Consider the following 19,518-nt stretch of genomic DNA (forward strand, 5'->3'; position numbering starts at 1 on the left):
ATTTATTTATTTATTTATTTTTGTAGAGACAGAATCCTGCCATGTTGCCCAGGCTGGTCTTGAATTCCTGGCTTCGAGCAGTCCTCCTGCATCAGCCTCCCGAAGCTCTGGGATTACAGGCATGAGCCAGTGTGTCCAATCTCTTTTCCCCATTTTTTAACCAGGTTATTTGCTTTCTTGTTATTGAGTTCAGTTTTAAATATATATATTTTGGATATTAACCCTTTATCAGATATATGGTTTGCATATTTATTTGCCCCTGTCTTTGCCCCATTTCTTCTCCTGGAATGTTCTTCTAGCTCTACATTTTGAAATCCTAACCATTCTCTAAGACATGATTCAGTCACCTTCTCCATTAAGCATTTTCTCCATGAAGAAATAGCCTCTGCTTTGGACGTTGATAACAATATTGTCTAGTTCTATTAAAATTTTTATTTTGTTTACATTGTACTAGACAGTTATTTGCTACATTCATTACATTTTTAGTATACTGAGGTCTCTCAATATATATCTGTATATTTTTGCCCTTCACGGTGGCTTGCATATAGCATATATTGAGTAAATGGAGTTTTCAGATGAAGGGCGCATTCCTACATCTTGTGATTATTAATGATTTAAGTGCTGAAACTCTGACATTATTTTTCTTTTTCCTTTTTGTAGGCGAGAGCTGTTTTGGCAAAAGTTGGCTATCCAGAGTTTATAATGAATGATACTCATGTTAATGAAGACCTCAAAGCAGTAAGTGCTAAATTTACTGTACTTTTTTTTTCTGGCAAGTTTTACTGGCCTTGTGCCTTTCAACTAACCCAAGTCCAAGCAATTAAAACTGGTGATGCCAGAAAACACCAACTTTTGATTAATTCCTTGGCTAGATAGGAGCCTGAATATGCCAGAGACATCACAAGATTTAGGGCAGATTCAAAATAAAGGAAGTGGCAGAATGATGTGTAGCTGAGTGGGTACCATAAAACAAAGTGGACTTGGGTTTGGCCTAATTTGATCATAAAAGAAAGAATTAAGCAATTTGAGTATTTTACAATTAGTGGGCATGTTCTAATGGCAAATGCATCATGTTTGTTGTTAAACACTATTTATTTACTTCATTCATGTTAAATGAATAATAATAAATCTGCCTGCTGGGAGTTAACTTCATTAAACTTTATGAGTGTTTTCGCAAATTAAGTGCATATACATATGACTCTATAATTTATTGTGAATTGGACTGTGTATTTGCAGTAAGTTACTGATGAAAAATAGCCATAATTCTTTTTTATTCCAATATTTTGGGACATGTATTTTCCAGTAGGTCTATTAATTATAGGCCTTTCTAATCACAACCACTGTTATTTCCTCTCCTACAAATAATTCTGATAAATGATTTTTCTTCCTCATTAAAAAAACCTGTTTTTACCATTCACTAGATTTTCTTGAAAATATAGTCTTTTGTAATTCTTTAAGTAATTATAATTCTGAGGTATAGCTCTTTCCTGAAATTGTGGTTCAACAAGTGGCATATCTGAAAGCAATCCCAGCTTTGTAGGTGACCATCAGAATTTTATAAGACCATTCAAAAGTGAGAGAAAGCGTTAATTAGAGTCTTCCTCCATTGGGCTCTAAGATACAGCCTTCTAAAATATTGATCCAGTTGCTCTGGAAGAAAATAATTATGCCTCATAGCATCCTAAAACCCAGACAGTCTGTCTTATTATGCACTGTTTTGATGATGCTGAAAACCCCATTTTTATTATCATAACTGAAAATATTGAAGCATTTGACATATTCATGTACATTATCTTTTAATTCCTTCAGTGATTCTGTGAAATAGATGATGTTCATTCTCATTTTGCAGAAAAGGATAGAGAGACTCAAATAATTTTAGTTACCTCCTCAGTTCCACACAGAGTTTCAGAGTCAGGACTGAAATCTGGGATCAGGAAGCTCTGCCTGTAATCAGAAAAGGGGTTCTTAAGGGTCCTTTTTAGGCAGCTGTGCTGGAGGAACAGAGGAGTCAGGGTGTAGACTTGGTGGGGGCAATGTGACGAGAGCTGTAGGAAGAAGAACAGAAGGAAGGCCATGCTATCAAATAGTTAAGGACACAGGTTCTAGTGTCATGGGCCTGGGTTTGAATTCTGCTTCTTTCACTTACTAGTTGTTTCATCCTTGTAGGTTAATTAAATTCAGTTAGCCTCCCTTTACTTATCTAGCTACTGGAAATAATCAAGTCTTAGTATTGTTGGGAAGATTAGATGAGCTTATATACATGTAAAAACACCTGACGTAATACTCTGGCACAGATTATAGCCTACTCCCTATTAACGGGTAGCTTTGCAGATCAGTATGGTCGTTTGTGGTCCATTTTCAAATCTGCCTTATAAAATACTCCATTTCATTGATCCTTAATGGAAATAGACTCAAGCATGAATTTCTACCAATTTTGGAAGTATCACTGTATCAGCCAGGAAAGTAAAAAGCACACTAGGTATTTTAAACAGGAAATTTAACACTGGAAATAGGTTGGAAGGCAAGAAAAGGGAAAATGAGGTAAAGCACAGGTTAAACTGGTATTGCTACTAAGAAGAGCATCACCAGGGAACAAAGTACCTGAGCAGGAGAATATGGATAACTCCCTATGATTGGTACATTTTCTGAGTCAGGATGTGGATGAGAAGGTTTGGGAGACAGTTTGGTGTAGAGGTTACAAATAAGGACCCTGAAGTCAAAGTGCCTGGAGTAAAAACCCCAGTCTACCATGTACTACAGTGTTACCTAGGGTAGGTTATCTAGGGTTATCTAGGGTATCCTCTCTGTGCCTTTCTTTATCTGAAGAATGAAGGTGATACTAATGCCTCCCATATAGGATTTCTGGGAGGATTTAGAACCACCCCTAACATACAGTCAGCACAAATATAAGTGTTAGCTGTGACATCTTCAACTCACACTTATGATAGTGGACTATTTTGGTTAGAAAAGTTCTCATGAGTTAACTCATGCAGTGTCCAGGTTCCTGAAATTGATTTAAAAGGCTATACAGATGGAGCAGTCTCAAGCTTTAATCGAATAAGGTAGCACTTAAGGTTTACTCACAGTATTTAGTTAATCAAGTCTTGTTGTCAGTCTGTTGCTGTCTAAGTTCAGAGCCCCACATTGAATGCAGGACCCATTGAATGTAATATCTTTTGTGAAAAGAAACCAGATGCCAAACAGGATGCCATATTGGGTATGCTTCTTTGTTTCTCTGAGGTCCCAACTGAAGCCATTACACGCCAAGATTTTTAATCACTTCTGTGAAGAAATGGCTTTCATCTGACTCATTGCCAAAGCAGACACAATTACACCCAAGAGTTATAAAAGTTTAAAAAACTGGCAGTGAATAAATTCCAGGTTACATGAAATAAAAAGACATTTGCATTCAGAAACTGATTGTATTAGTCCATTTTCATGCTGCTATAAAGAAATACTCGAGACTGGATAATTTATAGAGGAAAGAGGTTTAATTGACTCAGTGTTCCGCACGGCTAGGGAGGCCTCGGGAAACTTACAATCATGGCAGAAAGCAAAGGGGAAACAGGCACCTTCTTCACAAGGTGGCAGGAGGGAAGAGTGAGAGTTTAGGAAAAAACTGCTACTTTTAAAACCATCAGATCTCATGAGAACACACTATCACGAGAACAGCGTGGGGGAAACTGCCCCCATGATTCAATCACCTTCCTCCCTTGACATATGGCGATTACAGATCCCTCCGTCAACACATAGGGATTATATTTCGAGATGAGATTTGGGTACTGTGTTTCTGCTCTCTCACTTTCTCTCTCCCTCTACCCATACCCTTTTCTTTTTCTAAGTGGCAGTTCTTCTCTACTCTCCTAAGTGATGGTACTATCACCTCCTCCCTTCTCTGACCCTAGGCACAGGAGTAGCAGGTGTGCTATTCCTGTGACTCCCACAGAGCCAAATCATATCACTGATAGAAAAAATGAATAAAACCCACCCTAAAAATAGGTAAAGGATGATATGATTATAATATTGTCATTGAAGGCAATAGCAAAAGGACTAAAGTATCCCTGGTACACAATGGGACTGTGTTTTCAGTTTTAAGAAACATGTAGATAAGGACTGCTATAGAACCTATGAGAAATTTCTGGTAATATGAGCTCTAAGCATGAGAGGCTGTTACAAATGAAAAACAGCATGCTGCACTTGAGACAGGTGGAGATATGATTCATCAGGCACAAATGCAGAAGGAAAGAGGAGCGAGATTCAGTGATGGATCAGATGAAGGTCAAGGAGAAATGTTGAAAATTGAAGTTGGGCTTGTGGAAATACAAGTAAATGAGATAGAATTAAGAGGTAAATTTGCAAAAGAATCAGAATTTTTTTTCTTTAAGGATGACAAGATAAGCTGAGGTACTCAGCAAAGCATTTCTGAACAACAATCCTGTAGTTTTGGAAAAGAACAAGAAAAAATAAAATGCCCATTGTTTGAACCCCCATCAACATGCGGGAAAGCCTATTGGTTAGGCATCAGACCATTTTCAAATCAGCTTACTGAAGTATTCCATTTCATTGACTCAGTAGAAATAGATTCAAGCAGTGAGTTTATACCAATTTTGGAAATACTGCAGTATTAGCCAGGAAAGCAAAAGCACACAAGATAGTTTAAACAGGGAATTTAATACAGGAAATGTGTTGGAAGGCAAGAAGAGGGAAAAATGAGATAAACCATTGATTATTAACTTTAGAAAGCAGCTGCTGTTCCTGTGCCTAGGGTCACAGAAGGGAGGAGGTGATGGTACTGTCACTTAGGAGAGTAGAGGAGAGCTGCCACTCCAGAGCTGAGCTTCAGAGGAGAGGCTGAAGATTCTTCCAGAGTCATTGTCAGAAAAAGAAAAGGGAGGGAGTGGACGGGGAGAATGAGAGGTGGCAACACAGCACCCTTCCCTTCCTGCAACCCGCTGATTTCCTGTAGTGCTTCCTGTTTGCAGGAAGCTAATTGGCAAAGGAGTTTGGGAAACAGTTTTCAGATTTCCAGTCTCCAGCATTACAGAACAAAGTGAAAGGGTCGGCATGCAGCTGAGAGACTATAGGAGAATAACAAGCACAATTCAGGACATTACTTATTCTTGTGAAAGCCAATGGAGAATTGCAGTAAGGACTAAAGTCAGAATCATGGCTGGCCTCCGTTTACTTAGGAGAATTGGAAATGAGAAATTTTTTAGAGGCCAAAGTTTCTGGTGAATGATACACACATACATACATATAAATGTGCATATAGGGATATGTAGATATGTGAACCTATGTAAGATTCTCTGGGGTGGGTCTGGTTTGCTTTGGCCAGTGAAACACTCGTGTGTGTGTGTGTGTGTGTGTGTGTGTGTGTGTGTGTGTGTGTACATGGCCGAGAGTGCCACTATGCAAGAGTAAGGTGATATTCAGATGGAATGCTGGAATGCTGCAGAAAAAGGTTGTTAAAATGCTAAAATAATTCTTTACTTTTTCTTTTTTTCTTTGAGACGGAGTCTTGCTCTGTTGCCCAGGCTGGAGTAGCGCAATCTCGGCTGACTGCAACCTCTGTCTCCCGGGTTCAAGCAATTCTCCTGCCTCAGCCTCCCTAGTAGCTGGGACTACAGGCTCATGCCACCACGCCCAGCTAATTTTTTTTGTATTTTTAGTAGAGATAGGGTTTCATATTGGCCAGGCTGGTCTTGAACTGCTGGCCTCATGATCCACCCGCCTCAGCTTCCCAAAGTGCTGGGATTATAGGGATGAGCCAGCATGCCTAGCATCTTTCTATTTGTTAAAAAACACAAAACATTGCACTCAACTCTCTCAGGGGACCCCTGGCCATCATGGCACTGGAGAGCTAAGAGTGAGCGTTGGAGATGGGGCACCCTGGTGCACCCTAACTTTCCAGCCAGGCCTCTGTAATTCTCTCACACTGGCCTTCATCCAGACTGCTCCACTCGCCAGAGCAGACCAAGACCAGGCCCAGTGTGGAGATGGGACATCTGGTTCCAGTGCTAGTGTGCTGGCTTTAACTCCTTCACACCCACCTTCACATAGCTGTCTGTGGGAATTGCATCTTCCATGGTATACTGCATACGTAGATTATTAAACATTTTGAACATCACCCCTGTATATTAGGTTGGTGCAAAAGTAATTGTGGTTTTTGCCATTACTTTTAATGCCAAAAACCGCAGTTACTTTTACTCCGATGTGATAAGTATGCCTACATGTATATACACACATTACTTTTGGGCAAAGCCATCTAAACACACCAATCTTGCATATTGCTTTGCTGTTTGAAGAAGGGAAGATGTAGATATAAAGTATTCCATTAACTATTCAGAAAATCCTTTGGGTGCCTAGCATAAAATCTTTCTAATAGGTATTTGGATGTATCTCTGAGTATCTTTAAATGGATTTAAATTAAATGAAGGTTGTCCTGGAATTTACACTTCCTACTGGCACAGTAAGGAAAGTATCACAATTAGTGCTTCAGTATTTTTCATCTGCTTATTTTTACATGTAGCCTGAGGCCTATACTACGGATCATTTGCATTCCTATGTAGTGTCTTATAAACATGTACTTGTCCTACAGAGAAGCCGAACACATTTCCCTGTTCTGCTCTTATTATAGGTTCCCCATCTTTGGAGTGGTGGTGGTGGTAATAACTTTATTCTTCCATTTAGTATGTGGATCTGGAATTGGATATTCAGGAAGAGAAATGTAGGTCCTCCTGAATTTTATGATTGGGACAGCTGTAGCTAGGAAATGACACAAGAGTCCCAATTAATTCCCCAAAGGTCACACAATTGAAAGTCAGAAGATGGAATTGATTGAAAGTCATCATCAACTTGACCTAGACTTTTTCCAGTAATTGAAAGGACAAGAGGCTTTTGAGCCAAGTAATGTCCCTTGCTGAATTTAATTTTTTCATTTTGGAGATTACAAGAGGCTTGAAAATATTCATGTGAATTCCTTCTTGTTTCAACTTCTACAACGAACAGAACTTTCCCAATAGTTGCTGGGCTTCAATTCTTTTTCTTATTCAAGGGCCTTCTGAAATATTTAAAATTATCAAAATATTATTACAATTAGCAAGTCTTCTAAAAGTAAAAACTGATATCATTGATACTATTTTTTGAAGGTTAATATTTTTGAAGGAAATTTCTGTGAGAAAATTTCCCAGAAAGTGTTCTGAGCCCAAGAACATACCTGAATTTTCTATCAGTTGCAATCATATTCTGAAGGTTTGGGCAGAAAATGTGGGAAACAGAGAAAATGCACTCATAATATTGCTACATAATACATACTTCTGTTACAGTTTGTTAATTTGTTTTTCTCTATTTCTATACAGCTGTAATTGATGTTCATATATAATTTCATATGCCAGTCTTTACAGTTAACATATTGTTGTTACTGTCTCTTATAGCCTGTTACCATTATTTTAACAGCTGTATAGTATTTCAAGTAAGTTGTATCATGATTTATTTAATCACTGCATCTACTCCCATCCACAGTCTTACTTTGTCCTTGAACCGTTGGTTCACTTATTTAAGATCAGTGAAAATAACATTGAAGTCAGAGCCAAATGACAGTGTAGCTTTGCCAGATTTCATAACCTCTTTAGCCCTGTTTCCCATCTATTATATGTGAATAACAGTGACTGGCCCCTGCCTACCTCCAAACACTTAACCTGTCTCAAGGAAAAAAGTAAGACCTGTCCTCTATTACTTGTGATTTCCATTAAATAAATGAAATAAATCAATTAAAACAGGCTAAGAAAGAAGAAATATTCTCAACTCAATAATGAAAACAATTTTAAAATTATCTTTCTAAACATAGATCAGCTATGGCAAATTGTAATAGTTACCTCTGAGTTTTGCTCCCCACAATTATTTTCAGGGTTCTGGTAGGTCCTTATTTAAAGTATTTTTAGATTGACATCCTTTTCTTCTTTAAAAAGTGTTTTCTTTTTCTTTTTTTTGAGACAAAATTTCGCTCTATCACCCAGGGGCTGGAGTGCAGTGGCGCGATCTTGGGTCACTGCAATTTCTGCCTCCTGGGTCCAAGCGATTCTCCTGCCTCTGCCTCCCAAGTAGCTAGGATTACAGGCACCTGCCACCAAGACTAGCTAATTTTTTGTATTTTAAGTAGAGACAGGGTTTCACCATGTTGGCCAGGCTGGTCTCAAACTGCTGACCTCAAGTGATTCGCCAGCCTTGGCCTCCCAAAGTGTTGGGATTACAGGTGTGAGTCACTGCACCTGGCCCTTTAGAAAGTTTTGAGATGATTTTCTGTTTAGTGTTTTTCTATAGACTAACCTGAATGTCAAGGGATTTTTTTTTTCAGATGGAACAGTAATGAAAGTATCACAATTAGCAAGTTTTCTAAAAGTAAAAACTGACCCCACTGATACTATTTTTAAAAAGTTACTATTTTTGAAGGAAATTCCTCTGAGAGAATTTTCCAGAATGTGTTCTGAACCCAAGAACATACCTGAATTTTCTATCAGTTACAATCATATTCCGAAGGTTTTGGCAGAGCTGTCTTGGGAACAAAAGCTGAAAAATGCAAAGGATTGAACATTGGACACATCTTTTAACCATACGACCTGGGAATGCCTTAGGATTGCTAGTTAAGGTTGCTTTCTATAACAAGGTTCTTACTCTGTTTCTTCTGAGGCTAAAAGAAAATGTTTATCTTTTTTTTTTTTTTTTTTTGAGACAGCGTTTTGCTCTTGTTGCCCAGGCTGGAGTGCAGTGGCATGATCTTGGCTCACTGCAACCTCTGCCTCCTGGGTTCAAGCAATTCTCCTACATCAGCCTCCCGAGTAGCTGGGATTATTATAGGCATGTACCACCATGCCAGGCTAATTCTGTATTTTTGGTAGAGATGGGATTTCTCCATGTTGGTCAGGCTGGTCTTGAACTCTCAACCTTAAGTGATCCGCCCACCTCGGCCTCCCAAAATACTGGGATTATAGGCATGAGCCACTGCCCCTGGCTGAAAACCTTTATCTTAAAATACAATCAATTATAAGATTTTGGCCAGCACAGTGGCCCACATCTGTAATCCCAGCACTTTTGGAAGCCAAGGTGGGTGGATCACTTGAGTCCAGGAATTTGAGGCCAGCCTGGCCAACATGGCAGGACCCTATCTCTACTAAAAATGTAAAAATTAGCTGGGCTTAGTGGTGCATGTCTGTAATCCTAGCTACTCTGGAGGCTGAAGCATGAGAATCGCCTGAACCTGAGAGGTAGAGGTTGCAGTGAGCTGAGATTGCACCACTGCACTCTAACCTGGGTGACAGAGCAAGACTCTGTCTCAAAAAAAAATTAAAAGATTTCTTTTCATTACGAAGCATTTCAAATGTTGGAACATGATGTAAAATAATAATTTGAACACATCTATTTTTAACATGTGTTAAACATTAGCCATATTAGCTTTGTACATGCACACACACATTTTATTTATTTATTTTTTAAAATTGCATTTTAGGTTTTGGGGTACATGTGATGAACATGCAAGATTGTTGCATAGGTACACACATGGCCACATTTTAAATGAATAAAACAGATGGATTTGAAATTTTGTCCTTTTCCTTGATCTAATCTCCTTCCTTTGTGTCTATCTCCATCCCAGGATATAAACACTACCTTGAGTTCAGTGTTACTACTGTTACTCCTATGCCTTTTTTTATGCTTTTGCTACATAGGTAGGCATCCTTAAACAGCATACAGTATGGCTTTGCATGTTCAAAAACTTTATATTTTCTCATAGCTATAACTTACCTTATTCACTCTGCATAATTTTTAAATTATTTCATGTTCATGCACACACAACAATCATTTAAACTGTTGTATTGCCTTCCATTATGTGAATATACCACGATTTGTTTATCAGTCCCTCTTCCCCCCACCCAAGCAGTTTGAGGAAGGGACAATTTAAAGTCATAGCTTTATAATTTGTTGGCCAAGCAGAACACAGAGGATGCCAGGAATCAATACTTTTATTTCTGCCTTTCTCCATGTACCTTCGGTTATTTTACTCCTTCCTTTATATTTTGGCCTGGTCTCCTGGAAAGATTGTTAAGATGACTCATTAACAAAAGCTTGTCCACAGATGTGAGTAGCCACTCTGTGTTAGGGAGGAGCTAAATGTGAGCCGGACATTGGCCAACAAATAGGTGACTGTCAAGCCTATAACCATCAAATTGCATATGTTCATTCATATCTATAATGTAATGCCTGTGGGTTTCATGTACATGCATATTTTAATATGTGCTTTTAAAAAACTATTAAAGTTATAAAAATTACAGTTAATAAAAATTTGGTTAGTCTTGGTTATTTCCTTATTCAAATGTGTATTTTTCTTATTTTCCATAGTAATACATTTAAAAACCAAAGCATTGGAGGTCACTACAAACTACTACGTTAACAGCTCCACAGATCTTATTTACAATACATAGCTAGGTTAAATATTGCTAGTTTTGTTGATGGAGTGCCTATCATGGAAACTGTCTGCTGTTCTCCTTCCAAAACAAGAAAAGGAAGTAAAAAATCAATTATGTCTGTTTCCTTATCTGAATAGATAACACTGTTGTGAGCTGCTACCAATTTCCTGTGTTCCCATGCAAGCTATAATCTATGATTTGCCTCTGTAATTTCATTAATATTTAGTGACCAGAGACGTTTTGAGTGTTAACAGATACATTCTGTTAATAATTAAATGATTCTGGTGACTTCATTGTGTTTACGATAGAAAATAGATTTCTGAATCATTCATTTTTTTCCTTTATGAACAACTACCAATTATTTGACTAAATCATCGTCTATAAGCTAAATGAGGTTTCAGTCAACTCAACTGCATGTTACTAAAAAAACTTATGTGACAAATAAAGTATGCATTTTAGAAAAGATCAAGGACTCGTGAGCCAAGAAATTTCAAACCAAAGATAATATGTTTTGTAAAGGTTAAAGTCAATTTTTCAATTAGAAAGGAAATGGAACGCATTGTAAATGACTGTAGCTTCTCTTGTTGTGTTTTCACTGTGATCCGGAAATGACCATATTGATTTTTGAACTCATTGCATTAAAGGAAAATCACTGAGAGTAAATTTCATGGCTTTGTGAGTTCCGGGTTAACTGATAACAGCTGAGAGAGGCTGTGAATGCTGCAGCTTCTCTGCTAGTTGCTCCTTCCTATGCTGAAGGATGTTTTTTAGAGCCATCTTTTATCTTTACTTAGAACAATGATGTTGTCCTTTGTTTTATTCAGATCAAGTTTTCAGAATCCGACTACTTTGGCAATGTCCTTCAAACTCGCAAGTATTTAGCACAGTCTGATTTCTTCTGGCTAAGAAAAGCCGTTCCAAAAACAGAGTGAGTATTAAAAAAAAGTTAAATAGATAAATACATTGGTGAGAAGTAGAGTCTCTTTAGATTAAACTTTGTAATTCCCCTCAAGTCAGAATAGCTGGCTTGCCAGTTATCTTGTTTTAGCAAAATCTGTGTCATGTTTTGCCAACTCTTATTTTTTATGTTATGTGATCCAGATCTTCAGTCTAATTACAAGTCCCCCATTTCTAGCATCAACACATATCAAGAGAAGGCTTATTAGGATGCAAACATTAGAGTTATTTCTAGATCTAGTTATGCATATATACAGGGGAAATTTTCTTTGAAATTTTACATTCATGTAGAAACTTTTGACGATCGTAAAAAGGAATAATTTTTTAAAAACTATGATTAGAATCATCAAAGTAAATGTATAGAAGCAACTAGAAAATATTTGTTGAGGTAATGCCTATCAAAGAACTGAGAGCTATATTGTTTTTATCCAATAGCAGTTAGGATTTATTTGCCTTCCTCTCAGCTGCCTATAGGAGTTTTTCCTACAAGTAGGAGAGTTTCCTTAGGAACTTTTAGGCCCAGGGCCCACCAGCTATGATTTCTTCCCTTAGCAAAATGTCAATGATGGTGACAATGATGATGGTAGCAGCTAATAATTATTATTTGTTTACATTGTACCAGAAAGTGCTTTACAATTTTTAATTCATTTTATCCTCATTTGAATTCTGTGAGGTATAGGTACTATTATCCCCATTTTACAGGAAAATAAAAGGCTTACAACTGAGAAATTCTTCAGCTTAGCTTTGGGTCGCATTTTGTTCTGTCTGCTGTTGCTTTTGATTCCTGGGACTGGATTCTGTTCTGCTAAGGCCCACTTCTCTAGTGCTTTTTCCCCCTCCTGTTCTCCAGATTGGATAATTTCTATTGATCTGTCTTCCACTCCAGAATTCCTTTTTTATTTTAATTGTGTTATTATTTTTTAACTTACTTTTTATTTCCATAGGTTTTGGGGGAACAGGTGGTGGTTGGTTACATGAGTAAGTTCTTTAGTGGAGATTTCTCAGATTTCGGTGCACCCATCACCCGAGCACTGTACATGTACACTATAGTCTTTTGTTCCTAAACTCCTTCCCCCTCTTTCCCCTGAGTCTCCAAAGGCCGTCGTATCATTTTTTTTTTTCACATATGTGGTACTTTTAATATCTAATAATGATGACATCTCATATTACTAGGAAAGAGATGAACTTCTTAATAAATATTACTGGAAAATGTGGGTACTTTTTTTTTAGAGATGCATTTTTAAAAATTGTACTTTAGGTTCTGGGGTACATGTGCAGATCATGCAGGATTGCTGCATGAGTACATACGTGGCAAAGTGGTTTGCTGCCTCCATCCCCTCATCACCTATATCTGGCATTTCTCCCCATTTTATCTCTCCCCAACCTCCCCATCCCCCACTGTCTTTCCACTAGCCCCCACTCAACAGACCCTAGAGTTTCAGGCCTCCCCTCCCTGTGTCCATGTGTTCTCATTGTTCATCACTCACCTATGAGTGAGAACATGCAGTGTTTGATTTTCTGTTCTTGTGTTAGTTTGCTGAGAATGATGGTTTCCAGATTCATCATGTCACTGTAAAGGAAACGAACTCGTTTTTTATGGCTGCATAGTATTCCGTGGTGTACATCATTCTTATGCCTTTGTGTCCTCATAGCTTAGCTCCCTCTTATGAGTGAGAGCATACCATGTTTAGTTTTCCATTCCTGAGTTACTTCACTTAGAATAATGGTCTCCAATTCCATCCAGGTTGCTGCGAGTGCCATTATTTCATTCCTTTTTATGGCTGACAACTCCAGAATTTCCATTTGTTTCTTATAGTTTGTATTTCTCTGTAGTGATTCTTTATTGAGCCATTGTCATTGTATTTTCCGTTAATTCTTTGAATATAGTTTATTTTAATTCTTTGAAGTCATCTATAATAGCCACTTTCAAGTCTTTGCTAAATCCAATATCTGGGCTCAAACTAACTAGAGTTAGTTTTTATTGATTTCTCTCTCTCTCTCTCTCTCTTTCTCTCTCTCTCTTTTTTTACAGTTTTTCTTTCGCATAACATTTTGTTGTTGTGAATGACAGTTTAGATCATATGTTACAGCAACTCTGGATTCTGATTTATTTTTCTGAGGCTATTTTTTTTTAAACAAAAGTAACTGTCCTAACTTATACTGCAGAATAGTCCTTCCCTGTAGCATCCAGCTGTCTGTGTCTCCGTTCAGTTTTTTAACTATTATTTTTAGTTTGTAGCCTCACTTCTTGATGGTTGTCCCTGTGTCTACATAGCTTAGTACTCTGTCAGTGATCAGGTCAGAGCTTGCGCTCAAACACCTTGAGACTATAGGGCTTCCACCCTCTGCCAGTTGTTCTGTGTGTGGGTTGGGAGCACCTTCCAAGTTACAGCCAGTTTTCAGTCCACCTTCAATTTCATCTTCCACCAGGCCCTCACTGGTCTTCCCTGCACATGTGCCTAGTTTCCCCGTCAGCCGGGAATGTGTGGAGTGCTTATTTAGCCCTTCTATTACTATTTTAGTTACAGGATCTCTCTTTTAAATTTCTGACTGGGTTTTCCTCATTAGTTTTCTGTTAAGTTAGCCATTCAAAAATTTTTAAAAATATTTTTTGGGCACATAGTAGGTGTATATATTTATGAGGTACACAAGATATTTCAACACAGGCACAGAATGTGTAATAATCACATCAGGGTAAATGGGGTATCCATAGTCTCAAGCATTTATCCTTTCTTTATGTTACAAACAATCCAATTATACACTTTTAGTTATTTTTGAATCTGTAATAAATTGCTGACTGTATTCACCCTGTTACACTATCAAATACTAGATATTATTCATTCTATCTAACTATATTTTTGTACCCATTAACCATCCCCACTTACCTTGACCCAGTACCCTTCATAGCCCCATTCTACTCTCCATTTCCATGAGTTCAGTTGTTTTAATTTTTAGCTCCCACAAATAAGTGAGAACATGTGAGGTTTGTCTTTCTGTACCTGGTTTATTTCACTTAATATCCTCCAGTTTCATCCATGTGGTTGTAAATGACAGTATTTCATTCTTTTTTCTTATGGCTTAATAGTACTCCATTATATATATGTACCACATTTTCTTTATCCATTTGTCTGTTGATGGACACACAGGTTGCTTCCAAATCTTGGCTATTATGAACAGTTCTGCAATAAACATGGGAGTGCAGATGTCTCTTTCATGTACTGATTTTCTTTCTTTTAGGTATATACCCAGCAGTGGGATTGCTGGACTGTAAGGTAGCTCTATTTTTAGTTGTTTGAGGAACCTCCAAACTCTTCTTCATAGTGGTTGTATTAATTTACATTAGCATGAACAGAGTACGAGGGTTCTCTTTTCTCAACAACCTCACCAGAATTTGTTTTTGCCTCTTTTGAGTAAAAGCCATTTTAACTGGAGTAAGATGATATCTCACTGTAATTTTTGATTTGCATTTCTCTGATAATCATTGATGATGTGCACCTTTTCAAATACCTGCTTGCCATTTGTATGTCTTCATTTGAGAAATGTCTATTCAGATCTTTGTGTCTATGTGTCTCTTTTTATGCCAATATCATTCTGTTTTGGATACTATAGCTCCGTAGTGTAATCTGAAGTCAAGTAATGTGATTCCTCCAGTTTTATTGTTTTTGCTCAGGATAACATGGGCTCTTCTGGATCTCTTTTGGTTTCATATAAATTTTAGGATTTTTTTTCTATTTCTGTGAAGAATGTCATTGATATTTTGATGGGGACTGCAGTGAATCTGTAGTTTGCTTTGGGTAGTATGGGCATTTTCACAGTGTTCATTCTTTTGATCCATTAACATGGAATATCTTTACTTTTTTTTTTTTTTTTTTTTTTGAGACAGAGTTTCGCTCTTATTACCCAGGCTGGAGTACAATGGCACGATCTCAGCTCACCGCAACCTCCGCCTCCTGGATTCAGGCAATTCTCCTGCCTCAGCCTCCTGAGTAGCTGGGATTACAGGCATGCGCCACCATGCTCAGCTAATGTTTTGTATTTTTAGTAGAGACGGGGTTTCACCATGTTGACCAGGATGGTCTCGATCTCTTGACCTCATGATCCACCCGCCTCGGCCTCCCAAAGTGCTGGGATTATAGGCTTGAGCCACCGCGCCCGGCCTATCTTTACTTTTTTGTGTCCTCTTCAATTTCTTGCATCAGTGTCGACAGTTTTCATTGTAGAGATCTTCTGCTTCTTTGGTTGTTTATTCCTAGATATTTTATTTGTAGCTATTGTAAATGAGATTCTTTTCTTTACTTCTTTTACAGATTGCTTTCTGTTGCAATGTAGAAATGCTACTGAATTTTGTGTTGACTCAGTACCCTGCAACTTTACTCAATTTGTTTATGATTTTAATAGTTTTTTGGTGCAGTCTTCAGGTTTTTCCAAATATAAGATCATATTGTCTACACAGGTAATTTGGCTTCTTTCTTTCTAATTTGGATGCCCTTTTTTTTTTTTATTACATATTATACTTTAATTTCTGGGATACATATGCAGATCTTACAGGATTGTTACAAAGGTATACACTTGCCATGGGGGTTTGTTGCCTCCATCCCCCTGTCCCCTACATTAGGTATTTCTTCCAATGTTATCCCTCCCCAATCTCCCCATTCCTCACTATCCCTTCCCTAGCCTCCCACCTCCCAACAGACCCCATCGTGTGATGCTCCCCTCCCTGTGTCCATGTGTTCTTATTGTTCAACACCTGCCTATAAGTGAGAACATGCTGTGTTGGGTTTTCTGTTCTTACCTCAGTTTGCTGAGAATGATGGTTTCCAGATTCATCCATGTCCCTGCAAAGGAAATGAACTCATTTGTTTTTATGGCATGCCCTTTATTTCTTTCTGTTGTCTGATTGCTCTAGCTAGGACTTCTAGTACTATGTTGAATAATAGTGGTAAAAGTAGGCATCCTTGTCTAGATCTTAGAGGAAAAGCTTTCAGTTTTCCCCCATTCAGCGTGATACTAGCTGTGGCTCTGTCATATATAGCTATTATTGCGTTGAGACATATTCCCTCTACACCTGGTTTTTTGAGGGTTTTTATCTTGAAACGATGTTGAATTTTATTAAATGCTTTTTCACATCATTTTAAATGATCATATGTTTTTTGTCCTTCATTCTGTTGGTATGATGTATCACATTGATGGATTTGTGTATGCTGAGCCATTCTTACATCCCTGGGATAAATTCCACTTAGTCATGATAAATGCTTTTTTTAATGTGTTATTGAATTCACTTTACTGGTACTTTGTTGAGAATTTTTGCATCAGTGTCCATCAGGGAATATTAGCCTTTGATTTTCTTTTCTTTCTTTCTTTTCTTTTCTTTTCTTTTCTTTCTTTCTTTCTTTCTTTCTTTCTTTCTTTCTCTCTCTCTCTCTCTCTCTCTCTCTCTCTCTCTCTCTCTCTCTCTCTCTCTCTCTCTCTTTCTTTCTTTCTTTCTTTCTTTCTTTCTTTCGCCGTGTCTTTGCTTTGTTTTGGTATCAGGTTAATACTGGCCTCATAGAATGAGTTTGGAAGTATTCCCTTCTCTATATTTTTTGAATAGTTTGAGTACTATTGGTATTAGTTCTTCTTTAAATGTTTGGTAGATTTCAGAGGTAAAGCTATTGGGTTCCAGGGATTTTTTTTTTCTTCTGGGAGACTTTTTATGATGGCTTCAATCTCATTACTTGTTATTGATCTATTCAGGTTTTCAATTTCTTCATAGTTCAGTCTTGGTAGGTTGCATGCATCTGGGAATTTATCCATTTCTTCTGTGTTTTCCAATTTATTGGCATATAGTTGCTCATAGCAGCCTCTAACAGTCTTTCAAATTTCTATGGTATTATTTGTAATATCTCCCTTTTCATATTTGATTTATTTGGATCTTCTCTCTTTTTTTCTTAGTTTGGCTTAAGATTTGTTGATTTTATCTTAAAAAACAACTTTTTGTTTTGTTAATTTTCCATATTGTCATTTTTCATTCAATTTTATTTATTTCTGCTTTGTTCTTTATTTTGTTGTACTCATTTTGGGTTTGATTAACTCTTTGTTTTCTAGTTCTTTCAGATTTATTGTTTATTTGATGTTTTTCTACTTTTTGAAGTAGGCACTTATTGCTGTAAACCTTCCTCTTGGTATTGCTTTCACTGTATCCCATAGGTTTTGGTATGTTGTGTTTCCATTTTCGTTTGTTTCAAGAAATGTTAAAATTCCTTGTTAGTTTCTTTCTTGTCCCACTCATCATTCAGGAGCATATTGTTTAATTTCCATGTGTTTGTACAGTTTCCCAAATACCTTGTTACTGCTCAAGGGCTCTTAAGTCAGCAAGGTGATGAAGTCTTACAGCACCGGGTCCTTCCCTTCAAAGCAGTGAGTTTCCTTCTGGTCCAAGGTGTGTCTAGAAATGTTGTCCAGTAGCTAGTACCGGGAATGGGGGCCTCAGTACTCTGCCCAGTGCCCTATCCTACTGTGGCTGATCTGGTATCCAAGTTTCAAGACAAAGTCCTCTTTACTCTCCCCTCTCCTGTCTTCAAGCAGAAGGAAGGAATGCGTTCCAGAGTTGCAAGCTGTGCTGTTTGGGGTTGGGGGAGTGGTTACACAGTCACTCCCTTTGCTTCTCTGGCTGGTATCTCACTAGGTTGCATGCACCCCAAGTCTAGTGGTTCCAAGTCCAGCACAGCACCAGGATTTGCTCAGGAGTTACAGACCTTGTGGCCTAGATTGACTTTTAAGTTTATTTAGGACCCCGAAGAGCTTTAGCTCACAGTGGTGGAGCTAGCCAGAACAAGGGCTCCAGCTGTTGAGATGGATGATTTGCCTCTGGCTAGGGCTGCTGTAAGTGCTCCCCCTATGGGTGCTGGCTGAGTTCTGCCCTATGTTTCTTTCCACTGTGATAGGGCAGCAAGGAGTTCCAGTGCAAAGTCCCACAATCACTGTACTCTCCTTCCCACAAGAACACAGGGTTTTCTCTCTGTGCCCATGTGGCTGCTGCCGGGGAATGAGGGAAGGCTGGCACAACCAATTCGAGACTGCCTTCCTACCCTCTTTAGTGCCTCTTTCCTTGATGTGATGTTAAAACCAGGTGTTCTGATTGTTCACCTGGATTTTGGTTCTTATGAAGGTGCTTTTTTTTTTATGTGGTTAGTTGTTCAATTTGGTGTTCCTGCAGGGATGACACTTGCTGGAGGTTTCTACTCAGTCTTCTTGCTCTACTTCATCCTCTGTGTTGGCCATTTTTATCTGACAAAGCTGTGGCTTTTCACTCCCACCCCCAATTGAGTCCACCCACTGGGACAGCAAAGCTGCATTTTCCAGCCAGTCTTTTCCTGATAAAACTAAGGTCTCACTGAGTTAGGAGGGACAGAAGTAGTCTCAGGCAAAAAGGCCGTAGTCTGGCTCTACTTACTGCCAAGTTCTAGCGGTTTTTAAATATTACATTTTCTTTAATTTATTGCTTCTCTTTGATCATTTCCCAGATTCCTAAAATGGCTGTTTGTTGACAATTTTGTCCAGTTTTATATTTGAGTTTTGCAGAAATGATTTGTCAGCCCGTTATACCTGCAAGCCTGGCTTCTATCGGTTACAGTTTTTTTCATGGTCTGCTTTTTATCCTTGGCTAGTATTCTGATTTCTAGATCTTTGACTGGCTCTTTTTATGTTCCCTAGTCTCTTGCCACTCACCCTTTCAAGTCCCTGTTCTGGTCCTGGCTTCTAGAAACTCTGGGTCCCTGTGCTTTCCCTTGGCTTAAGTGGTGATGACCACTTCTCCCTCTTAGGTTTCCATCTGACCGTCCCTGCTTTTTGCCCTTGAAACCTTCCTGTGGTATGCACCTGCAAAAATCACTGGAGGTTATCAACTTTAAGGGGTAGGCCTAAAGCTTAATCTCTCCCCTGCCTATTCATGACTCAAGTCAAAAGCACAAAGGAAAAAAGGCAGAAGGTTTTAGAACTGCTTTGAAAAATGATAGATAATGGCTTAAAGCCATTTGCTCTGCTGTCTTTGGTTCTGTCCTCTTATCACATTATTTCTTAGTCCACCTATCCTATTTCATTCCCAAGCTACATTATTCTATATTTT

At 38.2% G+C, this 19,518-nt stretch overlaps 1 protein-coding gene across 1 annotated transcript in view; it reads left to right on the forward strand.

The window, feature by feature from the left end:
* PHEX (phosphate regulating endopeptidase X-linked) overlaps positions 1-19,518 on the forward strand; it is a 220,919-nt gene that overhangs the window by 146,944 nt on the left and 54,457 nt on the right. Inside the window, exons 13-14 of the mRNA XM_003924097.4 lie at positions 661-738; positions 11,282-11,385. Coding sequence (XP_003924146.1) covers positions 661-738; positions 11,282-11,385 — 182 coding nt within the window. The remainder of the gene's footprint in view (positions 1-660; positions 739-11,281; positions 11,386-19,518) is intronic.

The sequence above is a fragment of the Saimiri boliviensis genome, chromosome X, assembly GCF_048565385.1.
Source record: "Saimiri boliviensis isolate mSaiBol1 chromosome X, mSaiBol1.pri, whole genome shotgun sequence".
NCBI classification, from domain to species: domain Eukaryota; kingdom Metazoa; phylum Chordata; class Mammalia; order Primates; family Cebidae; genus Saimiri; species Saimiri boliviensis.